We start from the raw sequence: 25,467 nt of genomic DNA on the forward strand, positions 1-25,467 counted from the left end.
TGCAGTAATATTAGCATAACTATTGTTGTACTCCCTTAAATCCAAGTTCTTTAACTCTTCTTTTCAGAAATTATGCAGCGTGATTCTTTTGCACCTTTGATTTTCAGTTTACATCTTTGATTTTCAAGTGAACGTCTACTTAAAGACAAAAATAAGAGTGTGCTGCGTAAAACAATTAATACTGTTTTCTTCTTGTGTCATGTTTCTCTTCCCCCCCCTGGAATGAGGATGAAATTTAATTGTCCAGTGTTCCTTCTATTCTTTAGAACAAGAGAGGGAATTATGGTTTCACATTTGGATTTTTTAATATTTTCTGTCTGTAGAACTGAAATTATTCCTTACCCCTCATAAGCTAGTAATGCCTACATTAAGTGCATTTTCACATTTGAAGTGCTCAGAAGCCATCCGAGTCTCTTTTATTTCTTTGTATGAAGTAAAGGAAGTACTGTAGTCATTAAAAATTCCATGTATCATATTTAAAAAAAAAAAAAAAAAAAAAAAAAATGACTATTGAATGCAATTTAACAATGTTTTTGTCTGACATCTGTATGTATGGACAGAATAAAGGACTCTTTTTCCCCAAACAAATTATAAAACTGATTAAGAATGGATTTAGAATAGATATGCATCTAAAATAATGTGAAAACAAGTAACCTCAGAACGTTGAAATTTTGTATATGGGACTGCCATAACGTAGTTGTGCACCTCCCTTGCACCAAAAGTAAATATGTATATATAAACCCACTCTGTTGCTTAGCTCAGTGAGGTCAGTTTTTTTAATTCTTATATGTTGGTAAATTGTAGATTTTTGCTTTAAAAAGGATTAAGTTATGTTGTTCTTAGCTTCCAGTTAAGATTTTTATGCCTTTAGTTAACCTACATGCAATAGATATACAGAGTTGCCAACTCTCCCGATTTAGGCGGGAGACTCCCGATTTTTGACCGCTCTCCCGCCAACCTGATTTACAATATATTTCTCCCGACTTTTTCTTATTCTTAGTATTTCTCGCAATTTTTATAGAACTTGGCTTAATGTTATATGGATCAAAAAAAAAAAAAAAAAAAGAAAAAGTGATTTTGGACGTCTGAAAGCAACTGAATTTTCTCTAGATTATATCTAAAATAAAACCTTGCGAATCATATGAGAATTTTTGCTTTGCGAGTGACAGCATACGTATCGAGAAACGTCTTTCTCCAGTTCTCCAATGGGCATCGAGCTCCCCTGCGTGTCATCTGGCATATATTAGCCAATGAGCACAAAACAAGCTCAATACTGTTGGCCGTTATTTGGATGTTCTTTCGTTATTTCGTTCATCTTCTCCTGAGTTGTGTGAGTAGACATGCCATTGGGAAATAGTTTTAGAAATTATCATCTTTTGTTATGTCTGCGAGAAAGGTGAAATACTCGTGCACGTTTCAAAAATCGTACACAGTTGACTTTTCTTCCATTATTTCCTCAAGGAGATGTAATAAATTTGCGATGTGTACCATCTGTCGTTGCGATTTTTCGATTTCGCATGGTGGAAGGGCAGATGTTCTCAAACATGTGCGTACACAAAAGCACAAGAACAACATGAGTTGTTTAAAAAAAAAAAAAAAAAAAAACGAAAAATTAAATTTTTCTTCGGAAACAAAAGACCAAAAAGAGATTAATGCAGAATGTCTGTTCTCTGCCTTTTTACTGGAGCACAACATGCCACTGAATGCATCGGATCACGCTGCAGCTTTATTTAGAAAAATGTTTCCCCAATAGTGAAATCGCTAAGAAATACTCAAGTGCAAGGACCAAAACAGGTGCAATTGTTAAAGAAATGGGTTTGAAAAATAAATCTTCAGTTATTGATTCCATTAAAACAGTTCCGTTCTGCCTCTCTACGGATGGAAGCAATAATACCAATTCAAAACTATATCCAATTGTTGTTTCTTTTTTTAATCCAGAGTCTTCAGAAATTGAGTGCAGTTTACTTTCTGTCCCCACTTTAGAAAGACATTCGACAGGCTTTAATACAGCACAACTAATTATTAAAACTTTAAAAGAAAATGCAGTCCCTCTGGATAATTGCTTAGCACTTTGTGCCGATGATGCACCAGTAATGGTAGGCTTGAAGACTGGTGTTGCAGGCATCTTAAGAAAGGCAAATTCAGATTTGCAGATTATAAGGTGCACCTGTCACCTCTTAAATTTAGCAGCTGAAAAAGGAGCAGCTTCTTTACCAATAAATGTGGATGAACACATTGTTGATATTTATTATTATCTCGAGTTCTAAAAGAAAGGAAAAATTGAAACAGTTCCAACAGCTGCATAATATTGAAATGAGAAAAATTTTGAAACGTGTGTACACGCTGGCTGTCTTTAAAGAAATGCTTATCTAGAATCCTCGATCAATGGAACCCACTTCTTGCATTTTTTAAAGAAGAAGCAAATGCTTCGAGAGTTAAGATAAAAGGCTCTATTGAAAGTTATAAAGTACCTAAGTAAATGGAGATGTAGTTACTACTTCCATTGTTAAAAATAGGTTTGAGAAAAATAAATTTCTGCATCATTCAGCAATTCAACCTTGCAGTTCTCAAAATAATGCTGCAAAATATAAGCCATAAAGCTGATACAAATTTCTCTCAAAATAAAAAAAAATTGCTCAACACACGAAACATTTTCCGATTACTGTAAGTTTATCTTGTGAAGAACGAATATTTATGATTTTTCTTCGGACCTTAACAAAGCTTTTTGCTTTTTTTTTTTTTTTTTTACAATTCATTTTGCCATCATTCTATGTTCTTAACACAATTCTACAAAGCAGAATTCCATTAATTCATGTTTTGCAATCAATGATTTATGATCGGTTTAAAGACATTTTATCAAAGTTTGTAAAACCAGTCTGTGTTTTGTCTTGTAATTCTATATATGATGTGATTTATGGTGAAATAGAAAATAAGAAGAAAGATGAAGATTTGGTAATAGGAGCTGCAACTACAAAAGTAGTGGAAGAAGACAAAAATAAGTTTTATCTTCATGTTAGAAGTTTACTTCTGTCGAGTATGTGATTACATACTACATAAATTTCCAGTCAACGATGAAGTGATTTTCCATGCTAAAGTTTGTGATGTTTCTGCTGTAGCAAATGCATCTTTTTCTGATATAAAATATTTTTGAACAGATTTCCTGTGTTACTTCGTTTAGTCATGAAAGATGATGATATTGATGTTGCTACTGATATACTGCACTCGCAATTTTGAAGTTTACAATTAGAAAACTTGGATGAAGTTATAAAATCAGCTAGCATTGACACCCAGTGGAGTTTAATTGGAAAACTGAAAGGTGCTGGTGGAATTTTGAAATATAGTGAACTGTCTAGAATTATGTTGGCCATCTTGACAGTTCCCCATAGTAATGCGGAGTGTGAGAGGATTTTCAGTGTTGTTGCGAAAACGAGGACTAAATTTAGATCTAATTTTAGTGATGGCACATTAGAAAAACTTTTATTTTCCTAAGTGGCAATTGCTATGAACAAAATTATGAAGTTTCTTTCTTAACGAAAGCAAAATCTGCCACTGTTCATAACATTTGTATGAAAACTGATTAAAGTGTCTTTTTTTTTTTTTTTCCCTTAACGTAAGTAATAAAAACGCAAGTAATAAAAATGTTTTCATTTAAGACTTAGTAACTATTTGAAGTTAATTCATTATTAAAAACTATATTTTTATCATTTAAAAGTCTTTTTAACATTGTGAAAAATCTCCTGATTTTTGAGTGTCATAGGTTGGCAAGTATGGATATAGAATTATCAACAATTTAAAAGCTGTCCCATTGCTGATAAGCCTAGTTTTTTTTACCATAACAGCCATATTTGTGTACATTTGAAACTTGGCAGAATAGTGAAGTAAGTCAGTTTTTATACCTTCAGTGTCTTTTTGCCAGGTGGAACCAAAAGGAAACTTTTAGTTTTGTCCATTGAAAAGTCTGCCTTCATGACCGCTGATGGTTTTTAGGTTATCCCAAAGCAGCAAGCCAGAAGGGGCATTATTATTATTATTATTATTATTTGTCATGTTGTGTCAGTTCACTTTTGAAATTGTTGAAAATAAAATGATCATATGATCTTTTATTCTTTATTCTTTTTCTTGGATTATCTGATTAATTATACTTGGATTATATCTCAGTCTAATATGTTTATGTAGGAGATGTGTTGTGAATAAAAATAAGAAAAACTTGGACAACATGGTCTTCATGCGAGAATCACATTTATTTTTTAGTGTGATTTTTTTTTCCCCCTGTTGAATTGAATTTTATGTTTTAAATGGGAAGAACATGATATTTAATAAATAAAGGAAAATAATAAATAAAAGTAATAAATAAAGGTAACACACAAAACAATAAAAAAAGCCCCTTTGGATGTAATATAAAATCTGAAAACTTTCACCTTCTCTTTTTATATTTTTCTACGTTTTTCAAATTTTAATAAAGATGTTTTGAGGGTTTATGTATTTTTGCTTTGTCCTGAAGTGAGAACTGAATTAATTGAATGAGAAATACATCTGTAATGAAATTCAAGGAAATAAGTTTAAATGAAATGCAGCAAAAAATACGTGTAATTTAATATTCGTGCAAGTAAGTCATGTGGTGTACACATTGAAACTTTTTTTTTTACATTAGTAGATGATGACTTTTTGCTAATACAGGGTTCGTACGGTCCTTAAAAGTCCTTAGGTTTTTTGGAATCGATTTTTGGTCCTTAATTTTGGCCAAAATAAAACATTTTTATTTTTTGCTGTCATATTTAAAGTTTCATTTTGGCAACTTAATATACAATATTTTGAATTTGAAAAATGAGCTAGGTATAAAGCACTGTTTACGAAACAGCTTTTGGCAAAAGTAAAATTAGCTATGTAATTAGTTAAAAATGTCTTCTTTTTAATTTTTTCATAGTAAGTTTTTAATTCATAGTAAGTTTTTTTTCATAGTTTTTAACTTTTTCATATTTTTTCTTTCCTTAGAGCAGAATTCAGTGGGAAATCCTTTTCAATCCGTGCTTGAATGGTTTTGAAGTGATGTTCAATGTTCCAGGGTTCGTACGTCCTTAAAAGTTCTTAAGTTTTTTGGATTCAATTTTTGGTCCTTAAAAGTCCTTAATTTTGGCAAAAACCAGCAGAAGGTCCTTAATTTTAATCCTATGAAATTTCTGTCTGTTTTTACGACTGCCATTTTGAGTGTGAATTAGCAGTTCGGAGGTATATTTTTGGCGATTCACTAATATATATGGTTATTTGAATGGGTTATGATTTCCTATTTCTAATATAAATGGTGGGATACTCGAGTTTCTGAGCAAGAAGTGAAACAATTATTTCGAAATTATTTCACTTTTTCTACTGAAGAGCTCTTAAACAACTTTTCGCTTTTGGGGATGTGAATTCTTTTATTGAACGGCTCTAAATTTGGCGACTTATCAACATTTTGGCGATTTTTAAGATCAGTTTCTATAGAAAATTGTAGTTTCCATGATTCGGGAATTTTTCGACGATTTTTTTTAAACATTCTAACATCAATAAATATCATTAAAATAATGGTAATATATTTAAAAAATAACATATTAATTAAAAATATTTTCTTTTTAATTTTTTCATGATAAGAGTTTTCTCATGTTATTTTCTCAGTGTTCAGAATTCTCAGAATATGCATAAGTTTTCTCTATAAAATTAATTTCACACTTTTTCCATCTGATTTTTTTTAAAAATATTTCTGGCTGTTTGCTGTTACAAAATTGGTAGGCATAACTTTTCTTCCGGACATAAGGCATTGCAACTTGGAAAGTTTAGAAGGATTTGAAAGCAAGATTTTTATAGACCCACCATTCCAGAAGATTTTAGAAAATTGTGACAAAATGAAAAATGTCTCTATGGTATTAACACGTAATGGATGTATTTTGTAAAAAGTTTGCAATGAATTTCTTACTTTTTGAGAACATCTGGAAGAACAATGAAAGCATAATATTTGAATGCTTTATTTCTGATACTAGAATCTCTTTCTTAACATGCTTTTCTTCCCTTTATTTTCTCTACTTTTCACTAGACACAAGTATGAAAAATATTAAAAATGCTTCTAATCTTATGACATGGACAGGCATTATAGAAAAGAATTCTTTATTAATAAAGAAATTGAAAACTGGCAATTTAAAAGATTCATCTAATATGACTTAATGCATCATACACAGGTCTGATGCTAGGCATTTTCCCACCTGGTGCAATCACGTGGAGGATTAAACTTATCTCTGTAGATCCTAAATTTTGCTGACTAGTGCCTTTCTCAATTCTGCTTCCAGTGCCTGCTCTAAATTCTAAAAGTTTTGCTATTTCTACATTTTGTTGCTCGTTGTGTCACTAAATTCTAAAAATTCTGCCACATTAGCTCTGTAACCGGCCCTTACCACATATAGTATTTCCTATTTCTCCTGAATGTTCGTATTACTAAAGAAATAAAATTAGCAGCTTTTTCTATGCATTCTAAATGCATTTAATTATTATTATTATTATTATTATTATTATTTTTTTTTTGAATAACAGAAATCTTTTAATTAAATCTAAAAATTCTAAAATGAAAAGGAAGCATGTTGAAGAAAAAACTGAGTACATACAAAGAAAGAAAATTATTCTTCAAATATATATATACAGGTATTATTATGTAAATTATCCAGTTGTTTATAATTTCAGCCTTTACTATAATTTCCCGTTTCTACTTCCTCCCCAGAATGCAAATTGCTGAGGCAGTTTTTAAACTGAGGCTTTCGGCGTGTAAGACAGAATGTGTTTTTAATCTCCGCTTGCTCGTTGCATTAGTTCCTGCCAGCTCTGATAATTTGCAACTTTTTGTCTTTGCATTATCGCTGCTGACATTTGAATTTGTTATGATGATAGAGTTACTGAGCCAGCTTAAATTAAAATTAAATTGTATAGTCTTTGACCACTAGTCCACATTTTTTTGTTTGAATTTGATTGTTCTTGTTTAATTACATCACCATAAATTGCATTTGAATTGGTTAGCATAAGAACATGCCTTTTAAGTTCTTTTTAAATAAGAGGCTTATTTAAACATTTGTCTGACTTTGAGACATAGCGATAACTTGCTTCACGTCTGTCAGGAGTTTTTGGACTATTTAACTTTTACCAGATCAATTAAACCCTCATAGGTACATTGTGGAGAGGTTGACAACTTAGGAGATAAAGTACGCAGAAACTAGTCAGAACATTGGTTTGTGTATTCAAACAGATTTTTAATTGTTAGGAAAGATGTTTAAAGAGAAGAAAATTGATATAAATTAAACCAAAATGTCTGGAAAGGTTTCAAATTAAAAAGATGCATAAATATTTTGTTGAGTGTTGTTGCTTGTAGCTACAAAAAGCATTCAAAGCTACAAAACAAATGTTTTGTAGCTTTTAATGTATAATTATCCTAATATTGTTTAAGAATCAATGACATAAATTGCATGTATTTTAAAGTGTGAAATTTTATTGGATTGTGATTTCAATAGGGACTTTTAACAATACTGTTAAAAATAAGTAAAATTTAATAGTAATTATGTAAATCCATACTGACTAAGGTTTTCTAACTACCTAATTTAATTTATAACTAACTGCTTACTCTTAAAAATTACCTCTGCATAATGAAGTGAGTGATTGCCTTTCATTATTCCTTAGCGTGGCACAAGGTTTAAACACAAAAATGTAAAAATTCTTGTAAAACTTATTCTTAGTATCTAGTGAGACCTAAAATAATACAAAGCAACTTAGTGTCACTTATGGTGCTTTAGTGGCTTATTGGAACCTTAAAGTATATTAACTTGGTTACAACCTCTGGAACTCTACACGGAGCTACGACACTAACTGCAACAGACAGAGCCCAACTAACTTTCAAAACTAGCTAACCGTGTCCACATCAGGCCTCTCTTTTGTTCTGATCAGCAGGTCTCTCTCTACGTAAGGAGCAGTGGTGACAACAGCCAGTCTTTTGTTATAAATTATTCTGATTATGATTTTACTTCTCACTTTGAACAATGACGCTTGACATAAAATCTACCTGCTATTTACTAAACCTCTAGATTGAGCAAGTAATGAGACATAATCAACATGAAACTAACTATTAGTAAAATGTAAATAAAATGTTACTTATGTTCTTTCAAATATACTGAACTATTGTAAGTCTAAAATATTTAATGCTGTTTGATAAATTTCATAAAGTATATTTTATGCTCAAACTAATTAATAATTATGTTAATTAAGTTATGTTTAATAATAATGCATCCCACTTACGGATCTATATTGTTTTTTGTGTGGTATTACAAAAGTGAAGTTCAGGCACAGATAATATTTTAAGTGAATTTATTAATTTGCTATTTGCTTATAGGTCCTTAATTTTTTCAGTAATTGTCCTTAAAAGTCCTTTACTTAATTTCCATGTGCAGAAATGTGTACGAACCCTGTGTTCCCTTTCTTCCCACCTGATACACTTGCATGGCATAGTAAATACACACATTTGTCCATTTACCTGTTAATAAAGTAATCAATTTTTTTCCCCTTTTTTCTTTTTGCTTGAATTTGCCATCATTAGAACAGACCTAGCTTAGTACCAATGCGGAAATTAAACTATCCATGTTAGCAAATGCTTAATATACACATGAAAAACATGATATGCACAACATCACCCATATACAATCAACTATGTGAAGACAATGGTAGTTGCACTGGAGAAACAAGCAGTTGTTGTCATCAGTGTCATCTAAGTTGAGGAATCAAGCTTAGTCAACTTGAGCGTTAACATGACTACCAAAAATGTCCCACGAGCTACTCACTGCTTTAGGCCAATCATGTACTTTTGATCTAGTCTTGACAGAATGCAGCCAAGAACCTATGCACAAGTTCGATTCTTGATGGAAGCATTACACCTTTAACTTAACATTGACAGATGGCTAACTCTCTCGCGTAAAAAGTGTCCCAAAATTAACGCAAGATCTGAATTCAATATAAAAGAGAGTTTTTAGTCTTTAGATATTAATTTTTATAGGATAGGGTTATTTATGGAATAACACATTGTGCAAATGGCCTCCACGGCTTTGCTGGCACATACGCACCCTTTCGTCGAAATTTTTCATGACCTTTCTGCATAATAATTGTGGCTGAATTTTGTTGATACACCGCTTAATTTCCTCTTGTAATGCACATGTGGTTGTGGGATTGTTGACATAGAACTTTGACTTCAAATAACCCCATAAGAAGAAATCTAATGGTATTAAATCACATAATCTAAGGGGTTATATTGGTGATCAATTCTGATCACCGAGAGATTACACGATTAGGAAAAGTCTCATGCAGTAATTGAATTGTTTCATTGTCTGTATGGCATGTGGCACCGTCATCTTGAAACCCTATATTGGCCACATCAATGCATCCAATTTCGGCAGAAAGAACTGTGTTATCAAGTCGCGGTATCGAGCATCAGTAACAGTTGCTGCTTGACCAGCCTCATTCTCAAAAAAGTGTGGTCCGATGATGCCTTCTGCCCAAAATCCGTACCAAACAGTGACACGTTGTGGGTGCATTTGTTTTTCACTGATCACACGTGGGTTCTCCAAATACCAAACACGGCAATTTTGGTGATTAACAAAGCCATCTAGGTGAAAATGTTACACTCATATTTGCCAAATAATGTCAAGTATTTTAGTGATCATGCTTTAAAAGCAAATTTTCAAAAAAATATTTACTCTTCTCATTGTAACATCTGTAATTCCACATTCATTGATTTATATATGTTGGAACCTTTTATTCTGTGTCTGACAAAATGCTTATTTTATTTCATACTGTGTGCATTGTTAATTATTTGAGAGGGAAGAGCATTGCATGCTGAATAATTTGAAGTACAACTGCCTTAATGCAAGTGTAATTGTGCTGTTTGGCAGTTCGGTCTGTGATTCGAATCCCAGTTAACAGGATGACTGCATGAGTGTTTTCCTGGTTTTTCCCACGTGTAAATGTGTATACAAGCAAGTTCCATTAGAAAGTCTTCCATGAAAGCATCCCTTTTCTTAGGTACCTCCCTCGAGAAATGTGCCTTAATTAAAAGCATATATATACATAGTTTAGTTTCTTATAATCGTGTTTGTAGTTGGTAAAAGCTTTAAATGTATAATTAAAGTAAATTAAAAAAAAAATTGATGATGAGCCTTTATCATTCATCAACTGGTTATTATTTGGGGAAAGTTGTCCTATATTTATTTGTGGGAAACTTTCTTTTACTACTTTTATAATTCTAAATATGTGACTAATGTATATTATCACTTCTGTGTAGGCTTTTCTACTGCCAAAGGAGAACTGGTGCGTTCTATCCTCTTTCCCAAGCCTATGGGATTCAAGTTTTACAAAGATGCTATAAAATTTGTTGGATTGCTTGCTTTCATATCTGTGGCAGGAATGGGCTATTCTATGTATTGTTATATAATCAGGGGTGTAAGTATTTATACTGTATCAAATAACTATCAATGAACCTAATAATTACTATGAATAACATAGTACATGAATGTAACACACGAAGTACATGAAATTTTCTTGTTTTCTGTTATGATTCATAGCTTAAGTTCTTTGTAGGTATACCACCCTGGCCATATTTTATTAAATTTGACCTAACAATTTGACTATGTACATTTCTTTACAATAAATTTTGCATTAAAAATAAATTAAATCACAGGTTTGTTATTATAATAAGGAAAGTGTGTAAAATTTTAAGTGGGTGCGTTTAATTGAGTGTTTAATAGCTTTAGTTTTGTATGCAGACTTAACAATTGAATTATGCAAATTTGAAAAAGAAGTCTGAATATCATAGTTTTTTTTTTTTTTTTTTTTTTAAGAAACCTAGTTTGCTTCTAATGAAAAATTCTCCAGCTCTTTAAATTGAAAGTGAATATAAGTTATTTAAAAAATTCTATACTTGCCAAATTTTATGCATTGTTCATAATTTTCATAAAAATTGGCCTAGTTTTATGATCTTGTGTGAAATCTCCTTCTTCCCTTTTTTCTGTCCCCCCCTTTTTCTTTTTCCTCTTCAATTTTTGTATGCCAAAAATACATTTAACCAAGTGTAACACTGAATTTTTTTATGTTTGTAGCCTACATATCTCATTTTATGGTATTTCCTTATCAGAAAGAATTAACTTTATAACATCATTAGATTTTTCACATATTATAAAACTAACCTTTATTATTTTATAAACGAAAATGGGGGGAAAATTTGCACTCTTTTGTTTTAAATATATTCTACAATTTTCTGAGATTTTTTTAAAAATATTTATGTATCAGTGTTCTTCATAACGTTATTTTGACGTAATATCCAAGAGATAAGATGAAATCTATTTAATGTTCTTTAAGATTTATTGTTTAAAGGGATGCTAGAAATAAAAATTATTCTTCTGTTGTTATGCTCAAGCATAGGGCCAACCAGTGACTGAGCAGTAAAGTCGCTGAACACTCGTAGTTCGGTCCGAGGTTCGAATCCCGCGATTGGGCTGGCTGCATAGGCGTTTTCATGGTTTTCCCCTTTGTAACGTGCATCCGAGCCAGTTTTCCTTAAAAAGTCCTCCACGAAGGCATCCCTCCCTTTAGGCAGATAGCCCTCGAGGCTTTGCCATAATCACATACACACATTAGACTGAAGCATAAAGAGATGCATCGACTATTGTCCAGTTGTAAATATACACATCTATTTTGTGTCCCTCTGGTAGACACCGGAGGGAGCTAAGGAAAGTATTATTTTGAGGAGTGACATGTAACCTGAGAAAATAAAATATTTTAAACAGACCAATTTTATAATTTCTGTTTGTTTAGATTAGTCTGATATGCTGCTACTCATAATTGTGTATGCTGCTGTGGGTACATGTGACCTGCTGTCTTTTATTATCTTGTGCCATTTTTTGGTTTCAAATCTTGGCAAACAGGTTGGCTGCATTGGAGTTTTCATAGTTTTACACGTGTAACATGAATGCAAGCCAGTTTTCTTAAAAAGTCCTTCATGAAGGCATCCCATCTCTTAGTCTTCTTCTATAACCTAAATTAACCTCATGACGTTTTATTATTTGTTGCACATCTGTGACCAAATGGATAAAACCACTAAACACTAGTAGCTCAACATGGGCTAAAATTCTGTAAAATGGCTTGATAGTATATGTGCATTTGTGGTTTTCCGTGTGAGTAATGTAAATATGAAAAAAAAATCTAATTTGACAATATTCTCCATGGAAGTATCCATCTCTTTATGCAAATAGCTTTTGGGTACTTAATCAATGACAGGACTTAACCATCTATCTGCATTGTAATGCTTCATCAACATTTCCTGGATTTTTACATTGATATGCTAGTGCATATACATTTCAGGCTATATTCATTATGTGAATTAATAATAATTTTGTGGGGGGGGGTAAGGGGTAACAAAAAAAATTCCATTTTTATATATGTATGTGTGTTTATTTATTCAATAAACACACATACATATATAAAATTTTATTTATCTGTAGCTGTCTATGAGACAACTACAGATAAATAAAATTTTTTAAATTTAAAAAAAAAAAAAAAAGTTTGATGCAGGAATCTGCAGTTTTATGTGCAAAATTTCTTATGAAATTAGAATTCTCTTACTTGTTATTAATATTAAATAGTAATTTTAGCATTAAATAGTGATTTTATTTATCATATTCATTTTTATGACATAAAATTTATTAGTTTTCTGCTTATTTTTTAATATAGTCCTCGTGGTCTGAAATGCTTATTCGAGCTTTAGACATCATAACAATTGTTGTTCCTCCAGCCTTACCTGCAGCCATGACTATAGGAACTGTGTATGCTCAAAACAGACTAAAAAAGCAAGGAATTTTTTGCATTAGTCCCCCCAGAATCAATGTTGGAGGAAAACTAAAATTGATATGCTTTGACAAGGTATGTTTTAATTTATTTCAAACAAAAACTGTGCATTTTCTCTAAGATAATTATTTACAATTCCAGACAGTTTTGGTGTTCTGTTCTGTAGATGTGGTCATCTTAGAAAAGTTGACCATCTGTAGTAACATTGTTCAACTTGTGTAACATGTCTTCGATTTTGAAGTCTGTTAAAAATTACTGAGATAGGATAAGGTACATTGGTTTATGAATGAAGTCTTATTAATAAGTGCAAAAAATAATGTATCAGGAAATTTTAGAATATGATTTATTATATGGTTAAAGCTTGACTATCCGAAAAACTCAAGAAATGTCAAATTCTAGTACTTGGAAGTTCTGGATAGTTGAGCATATAAAAATTTAAATTCTGGGTAGAAAAGTCAAATGAAAGAAAGAAATTTCTGATCTAAAATTGTTAAAAAGGTCATCATATTTGCTAACCTGAATATCAAAAGCCCACATTTAAAATAATATGTAAGATTCAAGGGGGGATGCATTTCAGACATAAAAGCCAACATATTTTGTAGGCCTTGAACATGAAAGTAAAACATCTCATCTGATTACGAAATCCTGCTGAACATGCAAGTTGGCTAGAGATGTCGCCAAATTCGTGCTAGTCATTCTGGCAGAAGTTTAATGATTTTTCTTTTTTAGATAGATACAAATAATGTATATAACGTATAAAAACTTAAATCGCTTATTGTAGGTTTTCATGTTGCATTGCCTTTGTGTTTATCTACCTTTGAATAAAGTCTCACATTGGGCCTTTTTTGATGCCAGAATTCTGTAACTTAAAAATTCCTATGCATACTGCCTCGTGTAAGGGGCCCAAAATACTAATCATTTTTCACAATGCAATGAAAATATGAAACTGATATCCTTCATTTTTAAAATGAAACTGCCTCATCAGGAATTGATTGGGTTTACATAAAACCAAGGCAAAATTCTTACTGTTTCATGACATCATGCTTACCATTTTCGGCACTAAATCCCACCATGTATGTGTGTTAATAATATAATGAACTCTATAATGGCGTTATGAATATCTTATTAACTTAAATTTTTGTGGATTCTCCCCCTAAAATTCTAAAATATTCCAGTTATTCGAGTTATGCAGTTAGTTAATTGTTGAATGGTTGAGCTTTTATTGTACTTAATTTTTTCAAGTGCTGTAAGTGAAAGATATTTTTAAATACAAAAAATCTTTCCATTTTCCTATACATAAATGCAAAGGAAAATTAAGCCAAAAACGTATTACAAAAACCTATCATTATAAAGTTTGTATAGTAATTTCAAAAGCATTCTTTATTAGTTCAATGAAATCTAGTTACTTAATTTGTGTTGCAGATATCTTATGTTACATTATTGTGATCAAAAAGTATCAGGAATGGTTGATTTAAAAAATGTACTGGAACATACCGGAAGGTGTTAGCAAAAATTTCTCAACATTTAGCTGCAATCTATATTTCGTTTTATTTTATGATATGCAGATGGTTCATTTTTGCATAAGATAAATGAATATGAGTAAATCAGAATTCAGATGATGAATTTTGGCTTTCATTATTTTCTAAAATTGGGCTTGTAGTTGAACAAGAAATATCTATTAAATTTTGTTTTAATAGATATTTACATGTTCCAAAAATGTAAAAATGTTTGTTTTTACATTTTTGGACTTCCTGTCACAAAAATGGAAGAAGGTTTTAAGGATAATTCCTTTATAAAAAGCAAGAAGTTTTGGTGAGACATTTTTAACCCTTTGCGGCACAGTGTGTCCAGTCTGGACGCACCTAAAAATTTCCTTCTGTACGCACAGAAAAATTGAATAAAGAAGGAATTATAGGTTACTCTGGACCTTCTTTATTTATAGTAGATGGCAGCTCGGCACAAAACCAGTCCATATATTTTAGCCATGTTTAGTTTTTAAGACCCTTATTTTTAAAAGAAATCTTCCAGATTTTTTTTTAGGGTTGTAAAAGGAATTGTTTGAAAAGAAATTTCTATTTTACTTTTTTTGGCTGTATGCTAATCTCCTTATTCTGTATTAGTTCTAAATTTTTACCTTGAAATCTTGCCTAAAATCAAACGGCGAATTCTAGGTGTGCCCGGGCTCACCGATAATCTAGGAGAGTCTGTATTCTTTGTTTCTCCGCATATCATCGGTTAGTTCATTGACAACAGTGCTTGTGTCAGCACTCTTTTCGAAGCTCTATTCAATCAGTGTGTCACTTTGGGCACACCCACAGAATTAAAATAAGTGCTATCGTCACAAAATTTTACTTGTGTATTCCTCTAGGCCTAATTAGACTGCCTACCCCCCTTTTTTTTTTTTTTAAATCAAAACTCCAACATGCAACCAAAAGGGTAGCATGCCAGAAAGGGTTAAGGAAAGCAGAGAATGCATTCCATTGAAACGTATGGTAATAGAGCTCGATTAATCAATCATATGCCGGTAGACCATCCACTTTAACTAATAAGCAATACATTAACTACAACTAACAAGTATTATATACAGTGGCTTCCAAAAGTGTTCGTACACTTATGATTTTCATTGAAAATAGGGCTCTATCCATTAATTAAAAGTAAACTTTCTGAATGAAATTTTAATAATAAGAATCTATAATCTATTCGTAACAAAATTACATGAAATATTTTTAAAATAAGCGAAACTTTATTTTTAAGAAATTAATAATAAAAAAAATGACAAACATTTTATCTCACAAAAGTCTTTGTACACTTCAAAAAAATCTTGACATATTGGTAAATATTTTCATTTTTCATTAAATTAATAATATTAGTAGGATATCCTTTAGCATCCAAAACAGCTTTTAAACGTCTGGGAATAGATTTTATAATTTTTGTTTTTGTAATTTCTGTATCAATGTTCATCCATTCTTCCATCATGGCTGTTTTGAAATCGTTTTTCGTTTTGATGTCGTGTTTTCGTACTTTAATCTTCAGCTCTTTCCAAATGTGTTCTATGGGGTTTAAATCTGGCGACTGAGACGGTGTTTTCAAAACCTGTGGACAGTTATAGAGGCACCACAGGCAAACATTGAGAGCCATATGCTTAGGATCATTATCATGATTAAAAATAAAGTTGTTTCCAATATCCAAATTTTGGGCTGATAATTTTAAATTGTCTCTTAAAATATTTAAATAAAGAGAATGATTCCTTGCTGCCATGCACCCTCACACAAGAACACCTCCACCGCCATGCTTAACTGTTCCAACTAAGTTCTTAAAATGAAGTTCCTCATTTTTCTTCTCTATGCAGCTATTCGACCATCGGAACCAAAAATGTTAAATTTGCTTTCATCAGCAAATAGGACAGTATTCAAGTACGTTTTGGGTGTATTTATCATTGATTTTGCGAATGAAAGCCTAAGCTTTCTGTTTTTCTCGCTAACAAAAAAAAAAAAAAATTTATGGGCAGAACACCCATGTAATCCAGCTTCTCTGAGAACTCGTCGAACAGTTTCAGGTGAAATTGAAGTAGAAAACTTTGCATTAAATTCTGCAGAAACTTTTACAGCACTTAAACGTGAGTTTTTCACAAATTTTCTAATAATAAATCTCTCATCACATTTAGTTAACTTTCTCGGTCGACCTTTTCTTACCTTGTTTTCAATCCGATTTTTCTTTACATTTAATTTCTTTACAACTGCGACCCATTTTTCAGTAATAGAATATTATGAAGTAAACAATAAAAGATTAAAGCAAACGATTTATTAAATGCCACCACAATGCAAAAATTAAAAAAAGCGGCAAACCGTAATTCTAATTTTGATTTTATCCAAAAATATTTCAGTGCGCGAAGACTTTTGTGAGATAGAATGTTTATCATTTTTTTATTATTAATTTCTTCAGGGTTGCCACGCTACCTGGAAAACCGGAAAAAGTCGGAATTCGGAAATTGACCAAAAAATTCAGGGAAAAGTCAGGGAATTTAAGTGTTTTAGTCAAAATCTGGAACAGGGAATTTCGTACAACTTTTACAGCACTTAAACGTGGGTTTTTCACAAATTTTCTAATAATAAATCTCTTATCACATTTAGTTAACTTTCTCGGTCGACCTTTTCTTACCTTGTTTTCAATCCGATTTTCTTCTTTAAAGCGTTTTGTCACATACTGCACTGTAGAATGGGATAAATTAACTAATTTAGCGCTATTTCGAATTGATTTAACACTACTGTGGTGAAAAATTATCAGTTTTCGAATGCTGTTTGTAATTTCTTTACAACTGCGACCCATTTTTCAGTAATAGAATATTATGAAGTAAACAATAAAAGATTAAAGCAAACGATTTATTAAATGCCACCACGACGCAAAAATTAAAAAAAAGCGGCAAACCGTAATTCTAATTTTGATTTTATCCAAAAATATTTCGGTGTGCGAAGACTTTTGTGAGATAGAATGTTTATCATTTTTTTATTATTAATTTCTTCAGGGTTGCCATGCTACCTAGAAAACCGGAAAAAGTCAAGGAATTCGGAAATTGACCAAAAAATTCAGGGAAAAGTCAGGGAATTTCATACAACGATCCCGCCAAAAAAGGCGAGTTTTGCGCCGACGTCAGAAGAGATCTCTTTTTTGACGAATTGTGTATGACGTGAGTGTCATTCGGGTAGCTGGCATAGAGCCAATTTTTGCAGCTCCAATTTGATTGTCTTTTAGAAAGGCAAAGCAAGTTTTCCGCAACTTTTGGTTTCCAGTAACCTCGAGAATTGCATGTGCAGTGCATGAACTAAAGATAGTATACCTGTTCTCGTATAAAACGAAATAGGTTTAATCCTAGTATACGGTACCATGGAGGTTAGAATGAAAGAATATGTATTGTAAAGAAGGAAAACCTCTCTGCAACAGAGGTGGTTCCGTTCCATCATAGAGGGAAACAGCTGTGCATGCGCGATATATCCGTCACCAAAGCTCGAAACCGATGCCAAAGTTCGAAGGTCACGCTATCAAGAGTTCATAAAGAGAATATCGTTTGAAATTTCTTTAAACTCTAAAGGAAAATAAAATATTTTTTGGCGCAAGTAAATTAATTCATGGATTAGTTATTTTGAGGGGGGAACTAAGAAAAAACGTTCTTTTATAAAACGTTTCTTTTTGGATTTTTCGCAATAATTTAAAAACAGATTTTCGTAGTTTTCTTTTTGTTAAAGAACGTTTCTTCTTAATACGTGTTTCTCAATTTCCTGTACACATCGCGGAGAGGGAAATTCTGGCCGCCAGGTTCCGTCGCCAAATCCCTTGGCAAATTTTCACTCCGCTTTCTAGCGGCATAATAGCATTTACGTGTATAGAAACTTTTCTTCTTTACATAGACGTTCTTTGGTTAGAATAATCTCCATGTATGGTACAGCGGGATTTGGCGACATGATGATGAGCAGTAAACGGGTCATTTTGTACTTGGCGACAATTTTCAAAATTGTGCGAAGGCCATACCGTATACTAGGATTTTATCACAAAATCTTTTTAAACCTTTTTTTTTTCCTTTTCTTTTTAATAAATAACTTGTCATTTTGCAGTAAAATAAAAAAATAGTAATCAGTCATCTAGGCTAACCATGTAATATAACTATATCGTTGAAAATCGTATCGCTTAAATATCGTTGATTCTTCTAATTCAATTTTTAAGTAATTATCTTTAGGTTATTCATATAATTTAATGTTGCTTCTTCCCTCTAAATTTATTTATTATTAGTAAATAATATTTCCAAATTTCAGGAAATTTTCTCTGGCATAATCCTGAAATTAATTATAGCAGTATGATGACATACCATCACGAAATTTAATGCACATATTTTTTTCTTATGTATGCTGCGAAATAAATATAAAATACCTCAATTTAAAAAAATATCATTAAATAGATTTCTTTCTTTCGTTTCTTTCTTCCGTTCATTGAATGTCTGCAAAAAAAGCCTTATTTTATTCCAGATTGGGCAGATTCTAATCTCAATCTTCAGTGGAGAAAACAACTCCTATTATAATTATATTTGTGTTTTCAAGTGTTAAGGTGCCTTTTAAGAAGACACCTCACACAAATTAAATTTACCTAAAATCTAACCAAACTATTTAGCATTGCGTTGTGATTTATAAGAACCGGATTAGCCTCGTGTTGAACTGGTGATGATCATGACTAATAATTAAATAAAACGTACAATTGTTATCAAATGTATATATCTTAAATTTTATTAAGTTTCTTAAGTGGGAAAAGTAAACAAAGTCTACCAAGAATAATTAAGAATAAATGTCCTCTGAGATTTATTGAATAATTAAGTGAATTTGCTACACAATACATGTAATACCATAATTAAGATACCTCTTAGCACAGCCAGCGTACATTACGCGGATAGACTGGAATTTTCTCGAAACATACCTGGAAAAATCAGGGAATTTCATTCTCCTGTTTGAGTGGCAACCCTGTTTCTTAAAAAAAAAAAAAAAACTTCGTTTTATTTTTAAAATATTTCATGTAATTTTGTTACGAATAGATTATAAATCTTATTATTAAAATCTCATTCAGAAAGTTTACTTCTAATGGATCTAACTAATTCAGAGCCCTAATTCAATGAAAATCATAAATGTACGAACTTTTTTGGGAGCCACTGTAAGTGATCATTTTTTGGCAATTAAAGAGTATTATTGAACAAATTTATTTGCATTTGGATCTGCCAAGCAGTTTTTCAAGATTATTTGTGTTTGCAGTATGGCACTTCTTAATTCGTTTCCAAACCATTAAATTTTGTTAAAAAAAAAAAAAAAAAAGGATGAATTTAGATGGCCCAATCTCTCTCTCTATGAATGGATGAATTTAGATGGCCTGGAGTCAATCTCCATCAAATTGGCATTTGTAGCATGTGCCTTCTTGCAGATGATCACCTTGGTCACAGTGGTTTTGAGCTGTTCCTCTTTTAGGCTGCTTCTCCATTTTTTTCATTTACAGATGTCCCCTGTTTCAGTATTGTTGAAAATCCTTGGCTGTCAAGGTAGCCTGTATTGCTTCTTGCTGCTTTAATGTCATGTATGTCATAGAAGTGTTAAAATCATAATGCTTGGCCAAGTCAACTGTATACAGACCTTGCTCATGCTTATCAGTAATTTTATGCTTTAATTCTTGGGAATTTGTAAAAAAAAATATTGTTATCATTAAGTACAAGGTGTCTGAAATGGAGCTTCACGCTACCAGATTACAACCAACATTTACTTCCAGTTCTGTTACAAAAAGTCGGCTGCAGGATGTCACCAAATCATGTGTACAGCTTAATGTACTAATGTTGTAGCATATGACACTGTGAAGGGTTTGGTAACAAAAGTTCAAAAACAAGGACTATGACATTCGAGGCAAATTGCTCTGGCCGGCCTATTAATTTTGATGAGGCCTGCCTGCAAGAACTTGTGGAAGAAGATCAGTATGCAACTACTTGAGAGCTGCTAAGGAGTTAGATGTTAGCACCATGTCAATTAGTCGTGTTATGTGTCACATAAACTTGACATATAAGTTCAATCACTGGGTGCCGCATGAGCTGACTCGAGCGGTTAAGGACAGATGTGTTTGGTCCTGCACTAATGTGCTCGAATATCAACGCAAGGACAACTTTCTGGACTGGATTGTCGCTTGTGATAAAAAAGTGGATATATTTCAATCACACCAGTGACAAATTGGGTTGGTCTGTGCCGGTGAGCTCGTCAGCAGCGTCCCAAAGCACAGTTTGACTAGTTTGTATCTGGTGGGATTGCTATGGTATTATTCACAAAGCGTATTTGGAAAAAGCTAAAAACCATAAACAGTAAGGCATACGGCAAGCTGCTAGTCTGTATTGATGCTGCTATCAAGGACAAACATTGAACTGAGTTCTGGCGCAAAAAGGTAATGTTTCATCAAGATAATTCACCAGCTGGACTCTGTATGGACTTGAATGGGATCTTTCGCCACACCCACCATATAGCCCCGACACGGCTCCTTTGGACTTGTACCTTTTTTCGCACCTGCAGATACATCTTGCTGGTGCTGTCTTCCATTCTGCACAGGACGTCTGAAATGAGGTTGATATGTTTTTGGACTCACAGCCAACTCACAGTTTCTGGGCTGAAGCCTTTAAAACATTTAGCAGAACATTGGCAGAAAATCATATTTGGGTGATGATTACTACCCGCACTTAAAGGTACTGCTTTCATGTTTTTTTTTTCTAACTTTATTAAGAATGTTTTTGGTAGAAAATTTCCATTACAGTCATATGTTATATTAATTATAAAACTTTCTTAATAGTAGTGGCAAAATAATTGTAGAAACTCATGAAGAATGTGAGAAAGCACTTTATAGAGTTCCATCTAGTACAGGGTAACCATGTGAACTAAATGAGTGAACTTGCTCTTTGCTTTGTTTGCAGTGTGAATTAGTAATGATGCATTAAATCTCTCGCGTGTATTCCCATTTTTATTTGTACCCTGGTACAATGTGCTCAGATATTGGCTTGTTTCCCAAAAATCTTGCATCTAGAGGTACCATTATATTTTTTAAACAGACAATGTAATTTGTATATAAGAGATAGAAATAACATAGTTGGAATTTTTGAGAAATGAGAGTAAATGTGTTTTTATTAAATATATATTTAAAATATTTTTCGTATACTTATCCAAACAATTTATAAAACTGAATTTTATACTGTTAAACAAAATTCAAGGAATTTAAATTTTGATAACTGCAACATCTGTTACAATGATTCATTTGAATCTAAAATGATATAAATTGAATACTGGTTAATATTTCCATTAAAAAAAGAATAATTGATTGAAACAAACAAAAAAAAAAAAAAAAAAAAAGAAGAAGAAGATTGAATTTTACATGTCACTACAAAATTTCATAAATAATTTTTGAAAGTAAGTAAAGTTAGAAATTGTATAGCTGACATATTGTATAGTTTTGAAAACCTATTTTACTTGTGGTATTAATAGTACAGAAGACATATTTTCCAAATGTAATTAAGAAATACAGATGAAATTGCTTTTTAATGATTTATTTTGTCATGCTAATAAATTATTTCAAATTAATTTTATAATAAAAAAGATAAATAAGTAGGGTTTGTGGAATGGTAACAACATAGTCTTTAACAGACAAAAGAACATTAAATTAAAAAAAATAAATAAATAAAAAATAAAAAAATAAATAAAAAATAAAAAAATAGTAGTGTCCTTCCTAAATGTCAAGAAGACAAGCTTTACATATTCTGTCAAATTATTTTAGATAATTCTTTACTAAATATATAAAAATATTTGTGATCTTTTTTAGACTGGGACATTGACAGAAGAAGGTTTGGATTTATGGGGTATTATTCCATCTGTTGAAGGAAAGTAAGTTCCCATTAATTTTTATTGCTATGTTTTATTTTTGATCAATTCTAAATTTTCACATAAATATTGTAAAATGTCAGGATAAGTGGATAATGTCTGCATTGATTAGTGTTACTGTTTAAAAATATGAATTGCATTGTCATAGTGTTTTTCATATCAAGAGTTTTATGTATCCTAACTTTAATAAATTTGAAAAATTGAAACTGAAGGCCACAATTTTTTTTTCAACAGGGCTTTATTTAGAGATGTTAATATTAAGTTAATCATTATCCTCTCTCCTTTCTTTTTTTAAGATAATTTTCATATTTAAGAGCTTTGCATTTTATTGAAAGGATTGATATTTACAGAGAAATTTTATATCCAACTATAAAGGGCTGGTTTATCTGAGCTAATGGAGAAAACTGACGTAGCCGAACCATCTCCAAAACCAGTTTTTTCCCATAGGGCAGCAAGTTAAAAGTTATCTGCAGGCATAACGGAGCTAGTGGACATATAGAACTGACTTTATTAGCTCAGATAAACCCCAGTGAGAACGGCCCTATAGTCTTTATATAGGATTTAGAAGGATTTAGGATCACATATGCATGTGACTACTAGAACTATAGCCAATTGTTGTTAACCACGGTATAAAAATTAAATTTTTTTTCAAAAATATTTCAAAAAATCATCACAATTTTTGTTTTATTATTAAATACAACGAAATGAAGCAAATCAAAATATGTAGGTTTGAAGTTGAATTTTTAATTTTTTTGAAGGTGTAAAAGCATTTAGTTTTTACACCTTCAAAAAAGTAAATATTAGTCTTTGTGTGATAGTTTTTGAAACAAGGGACAGCACAAACTGATACCTGACATTCTACACTGGTATCTGGTCTCTTTTCTTACTGGCTTACATTGGAATCTCTTTCACGGGAGCACAGAGTACGCTGTCTCGTTGAATTTTTTTTTTTTTTTTTTTTAATTTTCCCCACCTCCTCATAATCACTATTTGAAAAATCATCGCTTTCGCTATCTTCCATCATCGCCATTATTTTATTTTTTTCAACTCATGTATCCTTCTTTATACATTCCTAATCCACAAGTCGACGTATACTATACAATAGGGAAACACGTGACCAGTCCCTCCAAAGAGCTGCGTAACCTACAAAATTTGGCAAACTACCAATTAAAGCTGTATATTTCCTTTCACTTCCTCCAGGCCGAGTGAAACCGTGGTAAAACAAATCGTACTAACAAATTCTGCTTCGCCGGAGTTTTCACTGGATAATAATTAACTGCAATATATATGAACCCGAGATAATCAGGCAAGCAGTTAAAGGTTGTTATGTCTAAGTTAGCACATTTCGGTATTAAAATTGTTTTTGTAGTACATAATATTGACCTTTTCTTGAGAAAATAAATTTCTTTTTTGCTTTTAGATTTAAGAATCTAGAACATGATGCTAGTGCATTGTCTAACTATGATGCCTTAAAAGTTGCTATGGCCTCTTGCCATTCTCTCACAGTGATAGAAAATGAACTGCGGGGTGATCCTTTGGATTTGAAGATGTTTTTGGCTACGAAATGGGTATGTAGTTTTGTTCACTTTTAAGTAGCTGGCATCTCCTTTAAATTACATGTTTTTTTAGTGGTAACCAGACATAAAATAAGTTACTGTTATGGATTAATAAAAGAATAAATGTTGTACAGAAAGGTACAGTTGCATAACGACAAAGGTGAAATCTTTAAGCACTAGCTAATTAATTTGCAATGTCAAAATAAATTCTTCAGAATCCAATATTACACTAGTTTCCAAAAGTTAAGGAACAGATGAAAAATTGATAACTCAAAATGTATGCAAACAATTTGAATGAATGATAATATTTTTATATCACTTGTAACCTTAAAACTCAAAATGTTACACAGAGAATTTAGATTTTGTGATATTAGCAGAAACATAAAATCTTCTAAATTCAGATATACAAATTAAATACAAAAAATTTTCTCAGTAGTTGGATGATGTAGATTGTTTGTCAGTAGTTTAATCTCAGTAGTAGAGATGGAGTTGCATTCCTTTTGCAACATGCATTAAGCTGCAGATATAAGTATCTGCAGAAATGGTAACTCTGGGACTACCTTTAATAGGTCTTCGAGAAGTTGAATCATTAGTTAGATATTGGTTCTGCAGTAGGCTTACCATGGACAATTGACATTTAGCTATCTTATAAATTAGACTTATAAAACATACAAATCTTAAACATGCAAATCGTGCACTGTCATTTACCTAATTCTAAGTGGTCAGTCACTGTATAATGCAATTCTGCTAACAAATGTCATCTTGACCTTAATTTTGTATTTTGTAACATACCATCTTTCATTGAATATTGATTCTTTCCTAAACAGCTGATTTAAGCTACATCGTATTTACATAGAGAGGTAGCAGTGCCACTGTTTAACATAATACTGCACAGTGCAGCTTGTTTTTGTTTAAAACATGTCCAGATTTCAAGAATTTTGAATTACTTTTAAGCGTTTAGTGGAATTTTTCAGTATGTTGCTTAACTTTGAGAAACCAGCATACATCTAAACTGTTTAATAAAGCAAGCAAGGCAACAAACAAAAAATTAATTGTGTGTAAAAACAAAATATCTGTTAAATCCTGGAGAAGATAATCCTGGAATGTTGCAAAAGATAAAATAGAATGTTATTTTGTTGCTCGGTGTGTTACTAAATTCTAAAAATTCTGCCACACCAGCTCTGTAACCAGTTTACCATATATATTTAATATTTCTTCTGAATGTTCATATTACTAAAGAAACAAAATTTACAGCTTTTTCAATATGTTCTAAATGCATTTTCTATTTTTAGAATAAAAGAAATCTTTAAGTCCAAAATATCTAAAATGAAAAGAAAACATGTTGTAAAAAGAAACTGAATACATAAAGAGAAAGAAAATTATTCTTTATATAGATATGTACAGTTATTATTATGTAAATTGCCCAGTTGTTTATAATTTCAGCCTTTGCTATAATTTCCTACTTTGATTTCCTCACCAGAATGCAAATCACTTAAACAGTTTTAAAACTGAGGTTTTTGAAGTGTAAGATAGGGTGTGTTTCTGACTTCCACTTGCTCGCTGCATTAGTTCCTGCCAACTCTGATGATTTGTAATTA

The 25,467-nt window shown here is 31.6% G+C and overlaps 1 protein-coding gene across 4 annotated transcripts in view; it reads left to right on the forward strand.

Annotated features, from left to right (window-relative positions):
• Window positions 1-25,467, forward strand: part of anne (polyamine-transporting ATPase anne boleyn) — a 220,760-nt gene that overhangs the window by 136,050 nt on the left and 59,243 nt on the right. For all 4 annotated transcript variants that reach the window (XM_085821861.1, XM_085821859.1, XM_085821860.1 and 1 more), the window contains 4 exons: window positions 10,331-10,488; window positions 12,775-12,963; window positions 22,255-22,316; window positions 23,734-23,881. In XM_085821861.1, coding sequence (XP_085677987.1) covers window positions 10,331-10,488; window positions 12,775-12,963; window positions 22,255-22,316; window positions 23,734-23,881 — 557 coding nt within the window. The remainder of the gene's footprint in view (window positions 1-10,330; window positions 10,489-12,774; window positions 12,964-22,254; window positions 22,317-23,733; window positions 23,882-25,467) is intronic.

Source organism: Stegodyphus dumicola, chromosome 8, assembly GCF_044657685.1.
Source record: "Stegodyphus dumicola isolate Sdum_Otavi_A_Nest chromosome 8, ASM4465768v1".
NCBI classification, from domain to species: Eukaryota; Metazoa; Arthropoda; class Arachnida; order Araneae; family Eresidae; genus Stegodyphus; species Stegodyphus dumicola.